Source organism: Microcebus murinus, chromosome 24 (genome assembly GCF_040939455.1).
Source record: "Microcebus murinus isolate Inina chromosome 24, M.murinus_Inina_mat1.0, whole genome shotgun sequence".
Classification (NCBI taxonomy): Eukaryota; Metazoa; Chordata; class Mammalia; order Primates; family Cheirogaleidae; genus Microcebus; species Microcebus murinus.
The window spans coordinates 5,514,235-5,534,847 of NC_134127.1; the positions used below are offsets into that span (position 1 = coordinate 5,514,235).

At 45.7% G+C, this 20,613-nt stretch overlaps 1 protein-coding gene across 1 annotated transcript in view; it reads right to left on the reverse strand.

Annotated features, from left to right (window-relative positions):
- Positions 1-1,467: 1,467 nt before the first annotated feature.
- KCNU1 (potassium calcium-activated channel subfamily U member 1) overlaps positions 1,468-20,613 on the reverse strand; it is a 126,667-nt gene continuing 107,521 nt past the window's right edge. Inside the window, 5 exon segments of the mRNA XM_075997122.1 lie at positions 1,468-2,198; positions 3,435-3,559; positions 5,614-5,808; positions 13,447-13,586; positions 16,687-16,761. Coding sequence (XP_075853237.1) covers positions 1,640-2,198; positions 3,435-3,559; positions 5,614-5,808; positions 13,447-13,586; positions 16,687-16,761 — 1,094 coding nt within the window. The 3' untranslated portion in view covers positions 1,468-1,639.

Sequence of the window (20,613 nt, forward strand, 5' to 3'; positions counted from 1 at the left end):
AGCTGTCCTGGAGGCATGTCCACTGGGCTGTTTCTCAGGCTGAGGATATGGCTATGCAATAATTCAGCCAGCTTGGGGTTGGTTTTCCTGCTATGCAGGGCCAGAATCACAACCATTCCTGAGCCCAGGCTCTGAGTATCTGGGGTCATGGAATTAGAGCCATTCATATGGGCTTGGTGGAGAAAGGGTCTTGCTCTTGCTCAGGCTGGTCTCTAACCATTGGCCTCAAGTGATCCTCCCACCTCAACCTGCCAAAGTGCTAGGATTACAGGCGTGAGCCACCATGCCCAGCCAGAGTTGATTTCTTTACAACCAAACCCTAACTAATACAAATTTTCATTTCCTTTGGATGCATGTTTTTGTTTTTCTTTTAGTTTATTTCCTTTCTTTTATTTGTATGTTGGGAGGCATAATGCCTACAAGTCCTGGAGTCAAATAAACCAAGTTTGAATGTTGATTTGATCACTTTCTAGATAAGCACCATAATTTGGCCTAAAAATGTATTTGTTATTTATCTGAAATTCAAATTTAACTGGGTTTGTTTATTTTATCTGGCAACACTATTTGTGACATAGTTTCTTCCTTCACAAAACAAGGGTAATAATGCCAAAGCAGCAAATATGTTGTTGAAAATTTCAAGAATCTCATAAACTTTGCATAAAACAATTTATGGGAAATATGGCTTATTATTTTCTTTCCTTTCCTTTTTATACCTATATCATATGTATAATGCAAGAAGGCTTTGCTTACAAAGCTCATCAATATAAGATCACCAAGTGGGAGCAAAGACTTCCTAGATGCGCTGAACGTGTGTTTACTATGTTAACAGAGTAATGTCTGGGTGAAGTGACTTAAGGTTTAGAGAGCAGTGGATTGGTTTGCTTTGGAATATGGTATGGGAAATGTTTTATCTTTTTAATACAATTATGTCTCTATTACTGGATTAGAGAATTTGGAAGGTTACATATTTCAATTAACCTGACTTCACTGAGGTACCCTACCCCAGGATACTCTTATATTCATTCTAATTAAGCACCTACTATGTGCCAAGCATATACCCAGATTTTACAGAAAAATTAGTTTCAAGTTTCAAGCAGCATATCCCCACCTGGTCTTTCTCACCTTCTACAAAAAGATGAAATAATAAAAAATTTGAGGGGGGGAAAAAAAGGAAATATGTACTAGTTTACTTTTTGCCTGTTCTGGGAGAGAAAAAAATAATATTCTTAATTTGGAGGGCTGGAGGGGCTCTTTACTTCTTATCTCCTGTGTCTAAATCTTTCTTATTTTTATCTTGATTACTCATATTCCTTGACTAAGGGGATCCACCCAGGACTGGAGAACTTTTTAAATGCAGCTCACACTAACACGTTTTCTGCTCAAGGGGAACAGAAAAAGGAACTTTTCTTACAGAGGAGGCATCTATCATATATTTCTTTATTTATCACTCAAGATCCAGTGGGATTAGATTAGGCTTTTGTCTCTTCCAAAACAGTGTGGCCTTGATAACCAACCACAGAGCAATCTGTACAAAAGTGGCCTGCTTCCATTTTCATTTTTCTTGTTCAAAGTTCCCATCTCTGCAGATGCCTTTGTAAGCAGCAGAAGTAGAGGAGCTGGCGGAGAATGTGGGCAGGTTTTAATTTGGCTCTGAATGTGGGGAGGTGGCCTCCTCTGTGCTTTGCTTTCTTGTGGAGGTGTCCTCCTCTGTGCCTTCCTTTCTATTTCTTGTGGAGGTGTCCTCCTCTGTGCCTTCCTTTCTATTTCTTGTGGAGGTGTCCTCCTCTGTGCCTTCCTTTCTATTTCTTGTGGAGGTGTCCTCCTCTGTGCTTTCCTTTCTATTTCTTGTTTTCCCATTTTCACTGTCGTTCACATCATCATTTCCTAGAGGCATCTGGGGTGGTTCAGGCTTGTTCACAGTACCCTGAAGCAACATCATTTGCTTAGCTACGGAAAGGAAGTCAGTCATTGGCTGAAAAGACTGGACTGGTGGTGATGTAGACTTGCCACTTTTGGAAGGGTCATCTTTACCTGAATTGGCCTCTGGTGTCAGTGACACTACATTCATAGTTTCATATTGATTTGGAGGCGAATCAACATCATTCTTCTTATAACAAACAGTGTTGAAAGGGATGGCACAAAACACGAAATCCGAGGGCAGCAGCTTGAAGTCGTTGTCTGGCCGGGTAATCACAAACCTGTGGGACAAGGAAAAGATGAATTCTGAGCCTCTGCAGCTAGGACGGTACAGCTTTAGGTAATGGCCCCAGAAAGAGAAGTCGTTTTGCTGGGCCAAAAGAGGAAATGGTTTGTTTTGTCTTGCTTCGTTGGTTTCTGATTAATGGGAAATGTCCCTGGCATAGTGCAATAAGAGAGGTCCCAGAAGAGGAATTAGGGGGTTGGCTTCCTCCCATGTCTCTGAACCCAACCACATGTGACCTTAGGCACGACATCTCCCTCCTCTGGGCCTTGCTATTCTCATTGTTTTAACTGGAAGGGGCTCAGACCATAGCCTGGACTGGTTGATAGCGAATAAATGGCCTTTCTGACTCCAGGTTTATCTACTTTTTAAAATTTTTTTTATTTCAGCATATGAGGGTACTAATTTTAAGGTTTCAAAAAATGCCTTTTCCCCCTCTCCCCCTACAAGTCTGAGTTTCCAGCATGACCAACCCCCAGACGGTGCACATCTCACTCAGTATGTGTGTATACCCCCGCCCTCCCTCCCCCATCCCACCTGTGCAATACCCTATTACTATAGTTCCTATGTGTCCACTTAGGTGCTGCTCAGTTAATACACGTTTGCTGGTGAGTATATGTGGTGCTTGCTTTTCCATTCTTGAGATACTTCACTTAGTAGTATGGGTTCCAGCTCTATCCAGGAAAATACAAGAGGTGCTATATCACCATTGTTTCTTAGAGCTGAATAGGTTCATCTACTGAACTGTCTCTCTTCCCCTCCTGCCCTTTACATGCATGTCCCCAATCCGATCTTCCCCACAGCTGTCAGAAGGACCTTTCTTGACATTGAAATCTGAACTTACGCCCCCATGATTTATATCTACAAAGCACAGTTGCTGGAAAGGAAGCACTCGGTCCATATCTACCCAATGATTCCAGCAGAAAACAAGCAAATCTTTCCACTAGGCAGTGGCTTTCAGCTTTAGAAAGTTCTACACATACAAATAAGTTGCAGAGGAGCCCCAATTTAAAATCTAGGCCCACGTTTCAATTTTCACTGGGGGCAGAGACTCCATTCTTCATTCACGGCCACTATTAATTGGACCCTAATCATTAGGATTCCTCCTGTTTATACTCATTTTTCCTTATTCCTACATCCCTATTTGTTTCCCCTGAACTTCCAACTTCTCTCTCACGTTGAATAAAGCAGCTTTGGTTCTGAGGCTTGGATGGGTGATTAGCACTTTCCAGACTAGCATACTCCCCTTTTGTGCTCCGGGTTCATGTCCCCTTCTTCTATCACGCGGTATAAGCCAACACACAGGATTCCGTAAAGATCTAATGAGCCACAGAACAGTTGTCCAAAGGTGTTTCTTGGCTGGGGAGAAAAGAGAAAAGCATATGTCTGCTGGGCACTTTGATCAAGGAATGACAAGCACTTACTGGAGTGTCATCTGCCTTTTCCGGCGGTAGTAGAAGTTTGGAAGCTCTGAAAGCCATTCCCTAATTATCTATATGGTGGCAGTGTCAGCTTAGGACTCGGAGTCCCAGTGATGGTTTTTTTCATATTCTGGCTCTTTCAAGAGCCTCTGGTGGGTGTGATGTGGCACATGGTTGTGCCTGTTCTAATTCCTACCGCTGTTTTGGGGACCATTATGAATTAACACTGAGCAACAGGTTGGAAAATTCGGTTTTTCGAGGTATATAAGGAGCTGAGATGTTCAGCGACTCCCCGGGCATCACCCTCTGGTCTCACTCTAACGCAGATCATGGTCCCATGCACTTGTCTCCACCTTGCTCTGAGGCTGGGGCCAGCAGGGCCACTCTGAATGCCCCGCAGCTGCACGTGGGTTCAGCAAAGTCAAGAGCAAATGGTCTGTTCGGGTCTGTGAGTCCTCAGGATAAAGGACAAAGGGAGGATGAGACATAAAGGGAGAGAGGAAGGAGAAGAGCAGGGAACTGGTCTACCATCCTCTCTGCTACCCACACAAGGTTGGCAGGGGCAGTCCTCCCAAGCCAGCGTGGGGTGAGGAAGCCAGGGCCACAGACATGCAAAGGAGCAGACCACACGTTTGGAATGCTGTTTGCATCTGGAATTCAAATACACCATACACAGGACTCGCCCTTTTGAGCAGCACATGGCAACGTGCTCCGGGTGCAGGGGCCTGGAAGAGTGGGCTCGCTGCGAAGGGGGGTGCTCCTGACACCTTCTGAACTGACAAAAGCTGTCCCCTTGTGAAAACCTGCCCTGCCCTGACGCTGGACTGCTGCACGTAATGACAATCACAACGAAAGCGGACGGTGCCACACTGACCGGTGGGTCACTCGTTCCCGGGCCAGACTCTGCTCCGATTCCCAAATGCCCCGTTGGTGGCTCATTAGAATTTGTCAGAATCTGCTGTTTACCAGCTCTCTGGCTAATAAAATTCAAGCATTTTCTACTGGCTGGTACAGCCAGATTCTTAGATCCAAACATAGACTCACCCTGCCTGATTTCAGGGGATCTGATCAGATTTCTTTAGCATTTCAGGGTCAGGGAGAGTAGCCAAGCAGACTCGAGGTCAGACTGCCTTGGATGGACCCCGGCTCTGACACTGGTTGACAGTGTGGCCTCGGGTACATCCTTGCTTCTGTGGGCCTCAGCTTCTTGATCTGTTAGATGGAGTTAATAATAATGCCCGCCACGTAAATCCTTGGAAATATTAAGTGAAATAACTAAAGGAGACAGGCACAGAGAAAATACTCTGTAAACATTAGCTACTATAATTATTTTTTTTTTTTTTTTGAGACAGAGTCTCGCTTTGTTGCCCAGGCTAGAGTGAGTGCCGTGGCGTCAGCCTAGCTCACAGCAACCTCAAACTCCTGGGCTCAAGTGATCCTTCTGCCTCAGCCTCCCGGGTAGCTGGGACTACAGGCATGCGCCACCATGCCCCGCTAATTTTTTTTTTCTATATATATCAGTTGGCCAATTAATTTCTTTCTATTTATAGTAGAGACGGGGTCTCGCTCTTGCTCAGGCTGGTTTTGAACTCCTGACCTTGAGCAATCCGCCCGCCTCGGCCTCCCAAGAGCTAGGATTACAGGCGTGAGCCACAGCGCCTGGCCTATAATTATTTTTAATACCCTTGTCAAGGTGCAAAGTTATTGGGCCTCTCTGATGCCTCCTGCAAATTTGAATTATTTACCTGGAAGGTGGGGAGAATAACAACTGCTTTATACAGTGCCCGGGTGTGTTGCAAAAGCTGAATATAGCAGGTGGGTGCACTGTGATTTGTAAAATGCTCCGTGAGTATGAAGTTGTGTTCCTTTTTGGCCATCCTTATTATTTCTGGGTTACATGAGTCATCTGTGAACCCAAATAGCTTGGACCATTTTCAGAAACCCTGAGAGGGAAGGAAGGAGGAAGCTCTGTGAAGGTAAGAGGAGACTCACTTGAACATCTGATAGAATGGTCTGGTGTAAAGGCAGGAGCCCTAGCTTACACCGAGTCCTCCCGGACATGACTGTCACGCAGTTATCATTTATTCCGTAGAACTTCTCCTTATCCAGATGGTGCTCCAGCTGGGAGCTTATCCCTCCTGTCACCAGCATCTGAAGTAATTCCAGGACGTGATAATTGTAGAAGGCCTGGGAAAGCAAGGACAGGCCACGTGCAAAGTCAGAAGAGCCAGCATGGGAAAGGCGGGTGTGTGTCGACTTGGAGTTGGGGTGGGTGTCGCTGTTTAAAATGGACCCGAAGGCGCAGAGCAGTGTCTCCCATTATTGTCCCCCAATTCAACTAGAAGCTGGAAGTTTGGGTAGGGGTGCTAGGTTAGGCAAAGTGCAGAGAAAGTAATACTGACCCTCCCCTTTCCTGCTTCCCTGGAGGATGCATTGTAGAAGAAAAAGAAAGCGGATAATGACACTAATACTAACGATTCCGATTCCACTCTTTCAACACTGACCAGAGGAGTAAGTCAGGCCACAGATACCCTAATAATCCTCAATGTATATATTTTAAAATATATATATATATTTAATCTGATTTCCTATAGATTTTCCTCCGGGGGAACTACTGATATCATTGTCATCTATACTTGAGTCTTCTGGGTGTAAATCTACTTAAAATCCTTTTGATTGTGACCCACGTGAGGAAAGCTACTGACTTAACTCTTATTAATATGTGGATTTCCCAAAGCTCTTATTGTGGACTTTAGCAATTGTGGGAGCCAGATAAATAAATGCATGGGGTTTTAGAATCTTTGGCATCAAAATGCACCCAGAGGAGGACATGTGGACCAACTTCTTATTTTGAAACAAGCTTGAATCTGAATAATCCTAGTTATTTTCCATAAACTCCCTTTCTCTGGGCTTCCAAACACATTCAGTGTAGACTAGGCATCAGTATTTATGCAAATGTCATCATAATATATTACTCATCGGGTTTTTCTTCAAATCTATTGAAAGTAAAATATTTTTAATTTCCCACTTTTTGTCTTATCTAAATTAGACTTTGCTACGCTAGAAATGAGAATTTCTGTTTTTGTATATTACCTGCAGAGAAAGCAACGACTCTGTTTTTGTAATAAATAATGGGATGGATTAGGTTGTTTATTGTTCTAGAAATGTTATCATTCCTTTTCTCTAATCCCAAATTCAGGGGCTTGTCTTTCGAAGCCTAGGTTATTACAGGGACCTCTTTATTATTATAGTTTTCCTGCCTTGATTTTCTTTTCATCTGCAATCCTTTGCTTGCAGCGCTTCTGTTGTTTGCGATTCTCCAGGAACACAAATCAGACCATGCTGGGCACGGCCTGAGACCCTGTGTATCCGACTGTAAAACCAAGTCCACATTCCTCACTGTGGCCTTCAAATCCTTCATGATCCACTACAACCTCACCCCTTGCAGGGGTGCCTCTCCCCCATCAGGTGTTCCCACCAGTGCACACCAATCTGTGTAGTTGCTCAAGGTCTCCTTGATGCCTTTGCTTTTGGGCATCCCATTCATCTCCCATCCGCTTGGTGACTCTTCCCTGGGCCTCTGCATCAGGATGAAGTTCTTCTTTCGTTGTGATTCCCATGGCTGCTGGCTTTTGATATGCCTCATTCTTTTGCATTTTATGGATGAAACAGACCTGAGTGTGTACCTTGGACTATCATCTTTTAGTCGGGTTTCTGCGGTAAATTCATGTATTTATTTATTTATTTTTTTGAGCAATAGTTTTCTAATCTTTAAAGTGGACGTGGTAACACCCACCTGCTAGCATTGTTTGCAGTGTTGAATGAGATAGGCTGCAAACGTCACTGCATTCTGCTTTCTTTGTCATCGGTTCTGATGTATCTGGACCATCTGGAGTGATATTATTAACAAGTGCAGATTTCTGGGATCCCAGACCTCCTGGATCAGAATTTGTGGACAAGACTGGGAATCCGAATTTAAAGAGCACTCCAAGTGGTTCCGCCCCTGGTGGTCCTTAGATAAGACTGAATAGCACTTCCATAAAATGCTGCGTTGCTTCAGAAGATAGACTTCGTCTACTTTACAGTCATGTCCTCGGTCGTGCATTGAACAAGGCAGGTGTTTGGAAGCTGCAAGAATATTGACTTTGACAATAGGCAGGTGTTTTTTGTTTTTTTTTTTGCAAATAAACAAATATTGCTAGTAAAACAGAGGTGATTGGGGACAAGTTGACCTAAGGGAAAAAAACGTAATCCATATGGATTAAGAGAAAATATAATAAAATAATTTCTACAATTTTATTTTTCAGATTGGAAGATGACTTCACCTTTGTCTCCAGACTAAAAGAGTCTCTGGGGTGATGGCTCCCTCCTCTCTGTTATATCTCACCACCGCCCAGAGGGTGATTATGGAGTCAGGTCCCTGACATCTAGGGGGGAGAGGAGGATCAAATCCAGCTTGAGCCATGATCGGTTTAAGGACATGTGGTCATAGTGTACAGTGATCAAACATAATACTCTTAGAATAATTCTCCACCGATTAAAGAAAAGGTGTAAATTCCAGGGTTATCCTGGTGTTGGTGGCTCTAGGAAACATGATTTACATATTTAACTAAGAAGAAGCTTAGCTTTTGAATATATCATTTCTTCAGTTTTGACATCAAAAGGATTGCAATTCTATATTGAGGAACATAATGGGATTTATATGTCAGCTTTATTCTGTGAACTCATCTCCTATTCTCATGATCTGGGTTCTCTGGTATTGACCTTTCTCAACCTCTTTCTTTCTCTACTTTTTCTTTTCTTGTTTCCCCTCTTTCTTCCCTCTTTTCCTTCTTTCCTTCCTTTCTCCCTTTCTCTTGCCCTCCTCTCTTTTTTTTTTTTCTTTCTCAAGAAAATCTGTAAGTCTAAAATGTGCCTGAAATATTTTCAGCCTTCTTAGCTTAGACAGTGTTTCTAATATCAGAATATTTACCAGAGCTCGGACTTTCAATGTTAGAGAATGTTGCAGCCCGGAGTGTTTTATCTTTTAGCTTCAACGAATCTTGAGGTCTCTCTCAATAACCTGGCATATTACTTAATGGTATAGACCCTAGCCTCTTGCTGCTTTTTCCTCTGAGAACCCCAAAAGACCCTAAGATGAAATGTTGTCTGGGAAATACTTCTCTCATTCAGAGTGAGGCTATATGGCAGGAAAACTGCAATTAACAAGTTGAGTGACCTTAGGAATGCCATGTCACTTCTGTGGGCCTCAATTTCCTTACAAGTAAAGGAAAATGCTCCCCAAGTTCATGTCTAGCTCTGAAAGTCTTTTGCTGTAAATTCATACAGGAGTCTTGCATGTGGGCCTGACCGCCTCAACATATTTTAATTTTTATAGCATTGAGCTGCTAGAAGATTAAAAGTGCATCTGAATTATACCTTACAGGCATTTTTCTTCAGCTGGAGCAGGAGTTTGTGGCAGCATACCCAGGGTACTGGAAGCCATTCTAATGTCAACTGTATCAGGAGATTTGGTGGGAAATCCCATTATTTCACATTGAAAAAAATATATATATCATAGATCTATTGGGGAATAAAATTTTTAAAATTGCATAAAAATTTTAAAACAAAACCTCAGTATTTTTAGTGGCGATGAGTTCACTGCACATTATCGTGGGCTTTGCTGCCTCCTGGGGACTTGCACATTCGTGCTCCTTGGTGTTTGTCATGGGCAATGGGGAGGGGAGTGGGAGGAGCTTTCTGTTCAGCTTTCTGAGTAAAGGAGGGAAGGACGAGCCCCGTAATATTATGAAATACAGGTTGGAAATACAGCTTGCAGGGGTTGGAGTTGAGACTGGTGTTCTCACGTGTTTTGGAAACTGTTGGAGTGTGAGGCCCCCTTTTTCCTGAAGGAGTCTGTTCTGAATGCACCTGCTGTTGCCCTTGCCCTTCTATATAGAGTGGGCATCGGGGAAAGAAAAATTCTGTGTCTAATTACAACCTCTGAGTGGCAACAAGACACAGATCTCTTGGTGCATGAAGCTCGGAAGAGCCACACCTGGAAGATGGTCTTTGGGGAAGGAAATTGGAAACCTGCCTGGGAACAGAGGAGAACGGGCTTGTGTCTCTGTTCTATCTCTCTGTTGGTCATACATTCTCAGCTCAGAGAAGTGGTTTTCAAAATCTTCTTAACAGTCAAATATCATGAGGGCACCTCCAAGATGATACAGATGCTGTGATTGGGGGGAGAAGGGTGGGTGGGCCAGGTGGGGTGGCCACGTGCTTGTTGGTCCCCCCTCTGCCTGTCTCCCCAGCACTCCCCCTGAGCACTCTGAGAGATGGATTCCTGTAAGCCAAACCTGAACAATACTGCATTGGAAGGATGGCTAATAATCACAGAAATTGATTTCTGGAGGGGCAGTGCATGCATGGTGGGTAGTGAGGTTTGACTCTGGAATCACATAAATTTGGGTCTGAAAACCAACTTTTTAATCCCATGTGATGTGACGTTAGGCAGATTATTTACCCTGCTAAAGCCTCAGTGTTTGACAGGAGAATTAAACAAGGTGACGCGGGTAATGCGCTTAGCAAAGTCCTTGGCACGAGGTAAGTGCTTGGGAGTTGTTGCTCCTCTCCCCAGGACAGATATTGCTGTTATTATTGATACTACCTCAACAACGAAGCTTATCAAAGTAAGTCGCCCAGAGGCCTGTGCTGGGTTGGACCTGGGGGGGGGAGTCTGTGGCCATCAGTGATGTCTGCCATGGGGATCTGTTGGGGGCTGGTGGGCATGGGGCCCATTGCTGCCATGCAAACTTTATGGGGGGATCAAAGCCTTCATGCCAGCCCCATGCCAGCAAGGAGATGCACCATTGTGCACGGAGGAGAACACATTCTGGAGCTGCCCTAGTGATGAGTGAGCTCTCTTCCCTGCTGAGGCTACTTCCCCGTGACCATGGGGGGCAAGATCTGGAGTCCAGCCGAGGTCAAATGGCACCCAGAAGGGAGGACACAAGGAGTTGGAGGCTTGGGCTTGACTCTCCCCGGGTTCTTTCTTTCTGAGTGAACGTGGTGGTAGGAAGTCACAGCGCCCGTAGAAGGGCAAACGGAACCAGCAGTACCAGGCCCAGAGGGGAGGAGACGAGAGTGTGGAGCATTCGCTGACGATCTTCAAGGGTGTAGTTAATTCAGCTCATCCCTTAAATAGAACTAAAACGCGCTCATTTTGCTGAGCCACGCACATCATTAAAAACTCAATCGCTGGGGCAAAGGTAAGATCTAGAGGTTCAAACTGGCACCTTTAACGCGAAGGATGCCTCCCACCCAGGTGCTCTGTCGCCACTACCGCCCCATATTCAGGTGACCGTGTGCCAGTCCCCGGTAAAGCACTTCCTGGGATTCTTAAGGATACGCCAATGGTCCAATGCGGGTTGTGACCTCATGTGACTACTCCCGAGTCCGGCCACACTAAGTGGCTTTTTCTCTCCCACGGCCTTCACCACGGGGACTCAGAAAAGACTCCCGAGATTGTATGTGGCTCGTTTTGTTTGAGGCGACATCTGAAGGCAGCCTGGGAGGGATCGTCCGTCGCTGCTCAGACTGGGCGCGGGGCCAGCTCCGTGTTCCCTCACTGGGCGCGTGACCAGAGGTGTCACCAGGCCCAGGTTCCAACGCTTGGTCCAGGACTCTTGACCAAGCCCGTGTTGCCTCTCCCGGCCCGTGTCGTTCGTTCAGTGTTTTCCTTTCCACTCTTCCAGCCCTGCTCTGTCCATCCTGCCCTTCCCACTAGCTGTCAAAATAGAATCCGTGGCTCTGTCCCGGCCTGCGTGGGCCCTGTTTAATCAAGTCTCAAGTTTAATTTAAGGCGTGAGGCTTCCTTCCCTCTGAGAATGCCCGAAGAGAACTGGGGCCTTAAACCCATCAAAAAGTGTATTCTGCAGACAGGTCAAGTTCAGCAGAAGTCACCTTCTGCCTTGACACTCCAGGCATTAATTCCAGGCACATTAATTGACACACAGGTGACAGACAATGATAGAGCACTTGCTCTGACAGAGCCACCTTCACAGAATAGAGAGCTGACTTGACTTCTGAGGCGTCCCCGCCTGGCTCAGTTAAGGCAGGGTGCTGCTGTGTAACCCTTTAGGGACCTTGTAGTCTACAGACTTGTCGAACGGTAAACTGTCACCGAAGTAGTGTTCTCTCTCTGAGAGCTCCTGGGGATTACGAGACCCCCGCCATGGCTTAGGGAGGCAGAATCAACAGGAATACAGTCCCCTCAGCACCACACAGCATCGGTGCCACCAGAGAGACACACGTGTCCAGCCACACTCTCCTAAATTCACGAGTCGTGCCTGTAGGCACCGCTGCAGCCCAGGAAAGATGCTTTTTTACATGGAGTTCCAGAAGTCAGCAAGCCCATCAAGAACCCTAACCTTCTTCTCACTACTTCATTCTCTGAATGCCCTGCAGTCGCCCATTCACCGGTGAAGACGGGCCCTTGAAGCATGGATGGAGATGGATCTTCAAGCTTCCTACAGAGCCGCCTCGGGGATAAGTTGGTTGCTGGGCTGGATGTCACTTACCCTTGGTTCTGCCTCTGGTTTCTATAAAAGTATGCACAAGTCACTGAACCCTAGAGATATTATAGAAATGTCTATGTCACAGGGCTATTGAGGGAAATAAAGGTGAAAGCATTTGTGAAGGAAGAAAAAATGCCTTGTGCATTTGAACACCTGCATGTTGTCATCCAGCCACTTTGCCACCCTTCCCTTGAAAACTCCGCTGTGGGGAGGGTCTGCTAGGTGGTGGGTAACATGCCTTGCCATCGCAGGAGTTCTTGCAGCCATTGACAAATGGCTACACAGAGGTTCCGTGGATCTTAGTCAATTTCAAATGGGCCGAACACCCTGGCAGTGCTCCTGCCTCAGCTCCTCTGCCCGGAGTGTTTCTCCCCCCAAAGCTCTCATGCCCCACGCTGTACCCTCCTGTCCTCCAGAGCCGGGCTCGCCTGCCGCCTTCTCAGTGCTGCCTTCCCTGGCCTCGCTATTGCAACCTGCACCCATTTCCCCAAACCCTGCACTTCCTATCGCATGTGCCCTTAGCCCTGGTAGCTGGCATCCCTCTGTTACTTATTTGCCGTGTGCACACCAACCCCTGCCACTAGGGCAAGCTCCACGCAGGTGGGAACGTCTGTCTCATTGCAGCTAATACTTTCAGCACCTGGAACAGAGCCCTGCCCAGAGTAGGTGTTCAATAGGCATTTGCATGACTAATTCTTTCTACTTAGGGGGATTCTGCAGCGGGAGCAAGAGATTTGCTTAGTGGCTAAAGAGGTGCTGAAAACTAAAGAGCAACCATAGTAAAAAATGTCGCCCATGGAGGAGCGATCTGGAGGGATAGTTGACTTAGCTCTAAACAAAACTCTCACCGCCAAAGGCCAGAGCTTTCCTCCCTGAACTCCCTGCATCCCTTTATGGTCAATGTCCACATGAGCTGCTGGGCAGAGGTTAGAGAAAAGAGGAAGCCGTATCTCCTGAGCTCTGAGACACCCAGGGGCCCGGGCTGCTGAGGTGCGCTTGAGGCCGAGAGGCTGGCACTCTTTGCTCCTGACAGCAGGTCTTCCGGCTCCAAGGCCTCAGGCTTTCAATCTTGAAAACGAGAAAATGTTGCTTTCCTCACCAGGTAGTTGAGAGGAAAGACGGACTAATGTGTGTGAATGAGCGTTTTGGGAAACTCAAAGAGAACTTACACTTGTGGGGTGTTGTCATCCGCTCGGCCCCAGAATGCCCACTCGCTGCTCTGCGAGGGGCTTTGGCCGTGGGAGACCCGTGGCTTAGCTGTCCTTACCGTGGCCAGGAGGGAATCCAAGAAACTGCCAGAGAAGACGGCGCCGGTAGAAAAGGAAGTGCTGAGGTGCAGGTCTGTTCCTGGCAGGGACCCTTCCACTCCGCCAAGCTGCTCGATAAAGTGGATGTTGTTAGGATTCTCTGCAAGGCAAAAGGGGCAAAGAGGAAAGGCAAGGAGACAAGGTGAGGAACGCAAGAACCGCCGCCCAAGGCAGGTCAAAGGGTGAACACTTGACCCAAGGATCTGACACCTACGTAGGAGTCTCTGGGATCTACTCCTACTTCAGTACATGTTTTTCCTTTCCAAATGTCTTCCTCCCCACCAAAGCCATGTGTCCCTGTTGGGTACCTTCTCCATCAAGGGGACACTCCTGCAGCACTGGCTCAGTTACTCCAGAAAAGTATCCTGATTGTCACACTTACATAATTTATCTTTCAAACCAGGACACTTTGGGGAGTAAAAGGGGGCACTTAATAATTGCACTGGAACAATAAGCATAAATAGGAATGTATGGCCACCCCAGTTATAGCCTTTTCTCATAATACTGTGTTGTAGATGACTTGGCATTTCACTGGGTTCCCAGAGTTATCTGAGCCTAGAGTGCGTTAGAACAGAGGCTCCCAGAATCAGTGTGCCTATGAGTCAGTGGGGATCTTTTCACGCTGCAGACTCTGATTCACTGGGTCTGGGGTGGGGACAGAGAGTCATGATCCAAGATGCTGGCCATGCTGCTGAGTCATGGACCACACTTTGGGTAGGAAGGGCCTAGAGAATCATCCTAATTGAGGCCAATACAAATTATCCATTTGCATGTCTATACTGGCCCCAGGCAACACCTCAGACCGCTGTAGCCAGCCTGCAGCAGTGAAGGGAACCAGTCTGGTTGGGCTTGAGAGCAGAGACCCTGGCTGCCTTTGTTCCTAGACTCTTGCCTCAAAATATCTGTTTAAGAACAGCATTGGAAGATAGAGATGGCATCTCCCACCAGAGCAAAGGGAAGGCTTGCTTACTGCCTGCTACAAAAGATTCTGGTTTCCTAAGGTCAGGTAGGTTCCTGTCCTACAAAGCAATCCACTGTGGGTACGTGTGTCACCGGGCCCTCTTCATGTCACCGTGTGGGAAGCAGGGCTTGGGCAACCAGCACACCCGGCCAATGTTACTGCTTTGAATAACAACTGTTTGTTTTGTCTCTGACCCGGGGGTCTTGTGTCTTCTGCCATATCCATGAGGTGGTGGCAGGTGAACTTGTTGGTCTGCAAGTAGGATGACATCGTAAACCCTTCACAATCCTTAACATGACAGTTCTTGATATTATTGATCAAAACAAATCAACTGGACATATGGCTCAGGATACACCCCTTACTGAGATTGGATTATTCCCTAATTCCTTACATTATTCCTTGGTGATTTTCAGGGAAGTGACATAGTGGTGGTACTAATGAATCATTTGCTTCTGAGAACAAGCATCATTTTTATAAAAAAATGAGCAAGGTATGACTAATATCAACCCCCATGTCTTGCGTACTGCTGCTTTCCTTTCCTTGCATTGCCAATCCTCAATGCCACCTGCCTCCCCAACACACACACACTCCACGAGCCTTGTCCCAATTTTGCTGTGTCACCCCAAACCGGCAGCCTCAGCTTTCCTACTCATTTTCCTGCAGACCCTGTCCATTCTGTAGCACACGGTGCTGGCATCAGGCCTGCAGCTCCTATGTCAACAAAACCCTTTCCAGCCAGACAAAGAACAAGAAACTGAGTGAGCTGGCAGCTGACTCATTAGGCTCATTTGACAAGGGCAGCCTGGTGCCAGACAGTCTTTAGTTGCACAAAGCCCCTAAGCCCCTGGGGAGTGACTACATGCTTCTCTGGGCCACTGAGAAGCTGGCTGACTTCCTCCCAACCACCCCAACTTAGAGTCTTCTTCAAATTCATGTATTTGGTGTATCCAGGTAGCTCTCCGTATTTTGCAGGTTTTGCATCCAAGGATTCAACCAACCGCAGATGGAAACACGTGGATATGGAGGATCTACTATACTGTGCCATTTTATGCCAGAGACTTGGGCATCAGAGGATTTTGGTATCCAGGGTCATGGAACCAACCCCTGTGGATGTGGAGGGCCACCTGTACACACCTTGGGAGTTAGGGATGGTTCAAAGGGGCAGAAAAAGATAAATAAAAAATGCAGCCAATAGCTTCAAGGTGGTTATGTTTTCCCACCCACTGCGTGGCCCTCCCAGCTCACATGGTGGTGAGACCTACTGTTCCTCTATTAAGTCTCCACTTCATTTCTATGGCTAGGAGATCTGTTCATCTAGTTTGGCATAAGTCCCACCGGCTTAGATACTCTTAATCATAAAATGTCCGTTAAGCATTTTGCTGTTTTATGGAATCAGGTCAAATCACACCAAGAACCAGCTCTAGAGATCATCTCTGAGTTGGTTCAATCTGCATTAAAGGCACCACTCCCCTCTGTTTTGGTACTTTCTCCTTTTCTCTTCAGAAATTCTTGGTGGCAAATCCCAGCGTGCCCCCTGGTGCCCCACTAATGCCTCCCACAGTGCACACGGGCACCCCTCCCTGGCTCCCTTCCCTGCCTCCTGCTCCCAGAGCTCCTCATGTGGAGGGAAGTTTCAGAAATGCTCATTTTCCATAAGGTGTTGGTGAGAGATGATAGTATATGCTGTTATTTCTTCAAAGGGTTTTTTTCCATTTTAGAAAAGCATCTCTCAGGGCTGAGGTTAAGAAGGTGCAAGGAAGGTACCTGGGACACAAAAGTCAAGGACCCCAAGCGTGAGCACCTTGCATGCCTTGCCTTAATGCTGGCCCTAGCCCTGGTGTCACTACGGGAAAGGAAGGTGTCTGACCTAAAGTCCCGTGAGAGGGCAGTTAAGTCAGTACAGGAAGACCCTTTCTAGCTGTCTTCACATCCATGTCCTCTCCCTCCAAGTCAGATGGAGCCAGTTACTATTCTCCCTCTGTCTCCAGGTAACTGAAAGAGTGGAGAAGGCGTGTGATATTCCTGCAGCCTGACACCCAGACATAACGGGCTTCGCTAGATGATGTCACCAGTTGAGTAAAAGCCAAGGGTAACACCCAGCCAAGCACTTCGGGTTCCTGGGATCCCATTCTGGTTCTTCAGTCCTTTGACTGTGGATTCTGAAAAGAACCTTGGGACATCAGTTATGCATCACAAAAATTTCTCCTCTGTTGAATCTGGCCCTTAAAACGCAACTTACTCAGTTCAGTGAGGATGGGGACTCTTCGGTGTTTTGTTTTTCCATAAGCTCCACTTAAGTAATTTGAAATATCCTCTGTAGACACAGACAAAAACAAAGACAAAAACAAAGAAGACATGAGATGATAAATGAAAACAAAATGGCTTGCAAAACTTGGTAAGAATGTAGAAGAACCTCATGCAACTTTGTGCTTTACCTTAGGAAAGTTACTCTCATGTCCAAATCCCAAATCTATTTCTATATTTAGAAAAATATATATTAATTATGCTGTCCTAAGCATCTCCTTTTGAAGAATGGGGTGTGTGTGAATGTGTGCTTTCCAAATGACACTTCATAAAAAGCACAAAACCAGCAAAGCCCTCCAAGTCGTTGCTTATTGCCATCATAACTAAGATATGATTATTCTCCAAAGACTGGTAGCAGTGGACCGTGGCTCAGTCAGGCAGAGCCTCAAGCCACATCAATTTGCTTGTAGAACTTTTAGGAAATTGTGAATAAATTGGTGGTGCTGGTCCGTGAGAGCTTCTGGAAACATTGCAACTGGCTCCAGGCCCCTGTTGCCATCTGCCTCTCTGAGCTCCTCTACAGAAGGAGGCACTGCTTTTGTCTTCTTTCTTCTCAGCAGAACGGGCTGCCGTCCCTTCTGGTTAGCCTGTCTCCACCGGGAATGCCTTTGGGTTTCTCAAGACAGGCCTGGGATGTCACCGGGGCCCTCAACCTCTGTGCTCAGTGTCTAGACCCATTTTCCTCCTGACCTAGGCAAGAAGGTACTTTGTTCACCCCTGAGAGCCTCGACTCTAACACAAAGCTAGAGCACAGGGCTAGCTTGAAACATGGCTTTGCCACGTGGAGAACTATGAAGAGTTTCAAAAAGGAAGCGTGACACTAGATTTTTGGTTTCCAAGTTGAACTAAAAATGTAAAGAAAGAAAAGGGACGAGAGAAGTGGGAAAATAGGGTACAGTTAAAAAAAAACCCTCACAATATCTCATCATAAGTTATGTTTTAAAACTATTGGTTATTTTTCTTGAACTTTTCTGAAGATGTAATAGGGAAAAATATAACATGAACGTTCAGGGTCTACTGCGCTAACCATAATTGAGATTCCCCGCTGCTTTGGAAGAAGTGAGATCTCTGGCGGGTCCTTTGTTTACTGAGCTAGGTTGGGGAGCAGGTGGGATGTGAAATGAATGTAGGTGAGTGTTGGGGGAAAGGCCACCTGAGAAATAGATGAGTCACTGAGGTGGGGACAGGCAAAGAGAGGAAATGGAAAGTTATCTGTTTCCAGAGGGGGTGCTGTGTACTGCAATATTTAACACCTCTTCCATCTCCCTGAGACATATTCAGTAGAAGAACCAAGTCTTGTTAATGCAGAGTAGAGCTCAATGTTTCTGATATTCAGCACATTTCCGAGTCATGGATATAGGATAAAAGCTGAAGCTCCATACACCATTATGGGGAAACACTCATTTGACTCCTACTTCCTGATTCTATTTCCTTGCTAGCAAAGGGCTGGGAATATCTGACTTTTAGAGTCAAATGTTATAACTGGGTACAGACACATTCGTATCAGCTGAAGCAACTGCATAAATATCTGCTTCGGATGCCCGCTGAAGGGTGGAGACTGAATTTCTGCCTTAACTCCTTCTCTTTGTAGAGCAACGGTTAATTTGAATGTGTCAGATCATAGCCTGGGTACATTTTTCTAATGTCAATATTTTTGCTACCTAATGGTACACAGTATTATACCTGAAGTCTTGCAGGCTGGCAGGGTGCTATTACAAAAAGATTGCTTAATTGTAGATTACTACCGTGCATTTAAATTTCAGTAGCATATTAAGTTGTCAGGCTTAATTACCGTTATATGTTTAGATTATGCCACAGATTATTTAGTTCAGTACCTAGGTTTGCCAACCTTGTTCTCTTTGTGGTGTGACAGGGCAGTAATTAGAGCATTACTGAAAAAACCTGAGGTTTCCCATGCAGTTGTGTCCAGGAGGCCTGGTGTTCTCACTGTTCCTTCGGGGCATCCTCACTCAGCTGTCTCCCCGCCACCCTCAACGTCCATTGGTGAATGTCTGTATGGAACAGCCCAGGTGGCCCTAGCTTGATTTCATATGAAAATTTATCATGGCTAGGAAGCAGTGGAAAAGCCCATTGATCCCGTAAAGGGCTAATGGGATATGGCAGGGCAAGGTTTCCCAGTCCTCATTGCGTGGGTCTGTCCCGTGCATTGCACTGTAACACGTTTAGCAGCATCTCTGACTTCTACTGGCTAGATGTTGATGGCGTGCTCCAGCTGTGACAACCAAAACTGTCGCCAGCCATTGCCAGGTGACCTCACAGAGCAAAATTGGCCCTGGTTTAGAAACACTGTCCTAGAGAAAGGGAAAGAAAACTGCCCATCGGCTGGTCTTATTTGAGCGCTCAGTGTGGAAGATCTTTTCTACCTCCTGGTAGAATTTCATAATTGTTTATGCTTTCAGTTATTGGAGGTGAGTATTCTTGGTTCCACCTCTTATGTATGGTGCAAGAGAAGTATTAGTATGAAGTGGAAAGAATTATTAAGGTACCAGATAGGCTTATCTGAGGAGTGGGGATTTCTATATACAAACTCCTAGATAGATTCCTATGATTAGGAATTAGAATTCCTATGATTCTAGAGTAATTGGTAAAGTTTCTGGGTAATGATACTTTGCTATTCATATGTCACCTCGAAATATGCTCAAAATGCCACATTACTGATGCAATAGTGCCAGAGAAGCAGATTTGATGACCTTTATTGGTTGAAGTGTCTGGACTTACAGTTCTGTAACAGGACTTACAGTCTGTCTGGACTTATAGTTCCCTGTCACACAAATGGGTCTGATCCCAACTACACAGGGAATGGCACAAGACCTACACAGCACATTCTTCTCTTAATTTTCATCTTTAGGGAAAGAACCTACTTATTTTCATGACAATTCCAATACTTTGAAATTCCTTCCTTTTCTCTTCCCCTTTTCCAAGGCTTTTCATCTCTCCCCTCTACTTTCTTCTTCCAAACCACTCAGCTGCCCCTTTAAGGGAAACTTCTAGCCAGTAACGGAGCACCAGACACATCATACAAAATCAACATATTTTTGTTGAATGAATGAATAAACGAAAATGTGAAAACCACTAGATAAAAAGGAAACTACCCTATATATGAGGCGAGATGTAAAAAAACAATAAGAGGAAGGACTATTCACCCAGATCATCATATAGGTGGCTTATGGTGTTGTCAGTGTATCCCAGGTTTATATTGCATATGCATTTTCATTTGTACATGGATGACGCTCCCTTTAAAGTGAATACTTCTCTGTCCAATTATAGAGAGTTAGATGCACACACATGCATGCACACACACACACACAAATATGTGAACCAAGGAGTGAGTCTAATTGCTAAGCTCAGGATTCATATAGCAGAACACAACAGTACTTGCTCATCAGGGGTAAGGCTCACACCTCCTTAGCTGGCATTTCATGGCTCTTGGTTATTCATGAGGTGCTTTGTTATTAGTTCAGTTTTGCAAAACACCCTAAAACCCCTGGTTGCTTAGTGAGAGTGTGTCTAGTACCTGACTCAGGTCACCTGCCAAAGAGTAGATTATTCCTGTATACCTTTGTCCCCATAGCCTTATATTTTCCCACATTGCAACAGTGCTTGGGAATCAGAATGAGTTCTTTTGGCCTCCCAATTTGACTCAGGAATATTTTTAGCCATAGCTATTATCATGGAAAGCCTCGTGATGCCTGATGCCTTTGATATCTGACCTCTTCAAGTGCCATGCAAAGTAGAAAGGCTGTGGTCAGCAGCGGTGTGGCCTGAGAATTGAGTACCTGATCTTGATGCAGAGGATTCAACATCCCCGAGGGAAATGGCTGGACCCAGGGGATCCTAATCA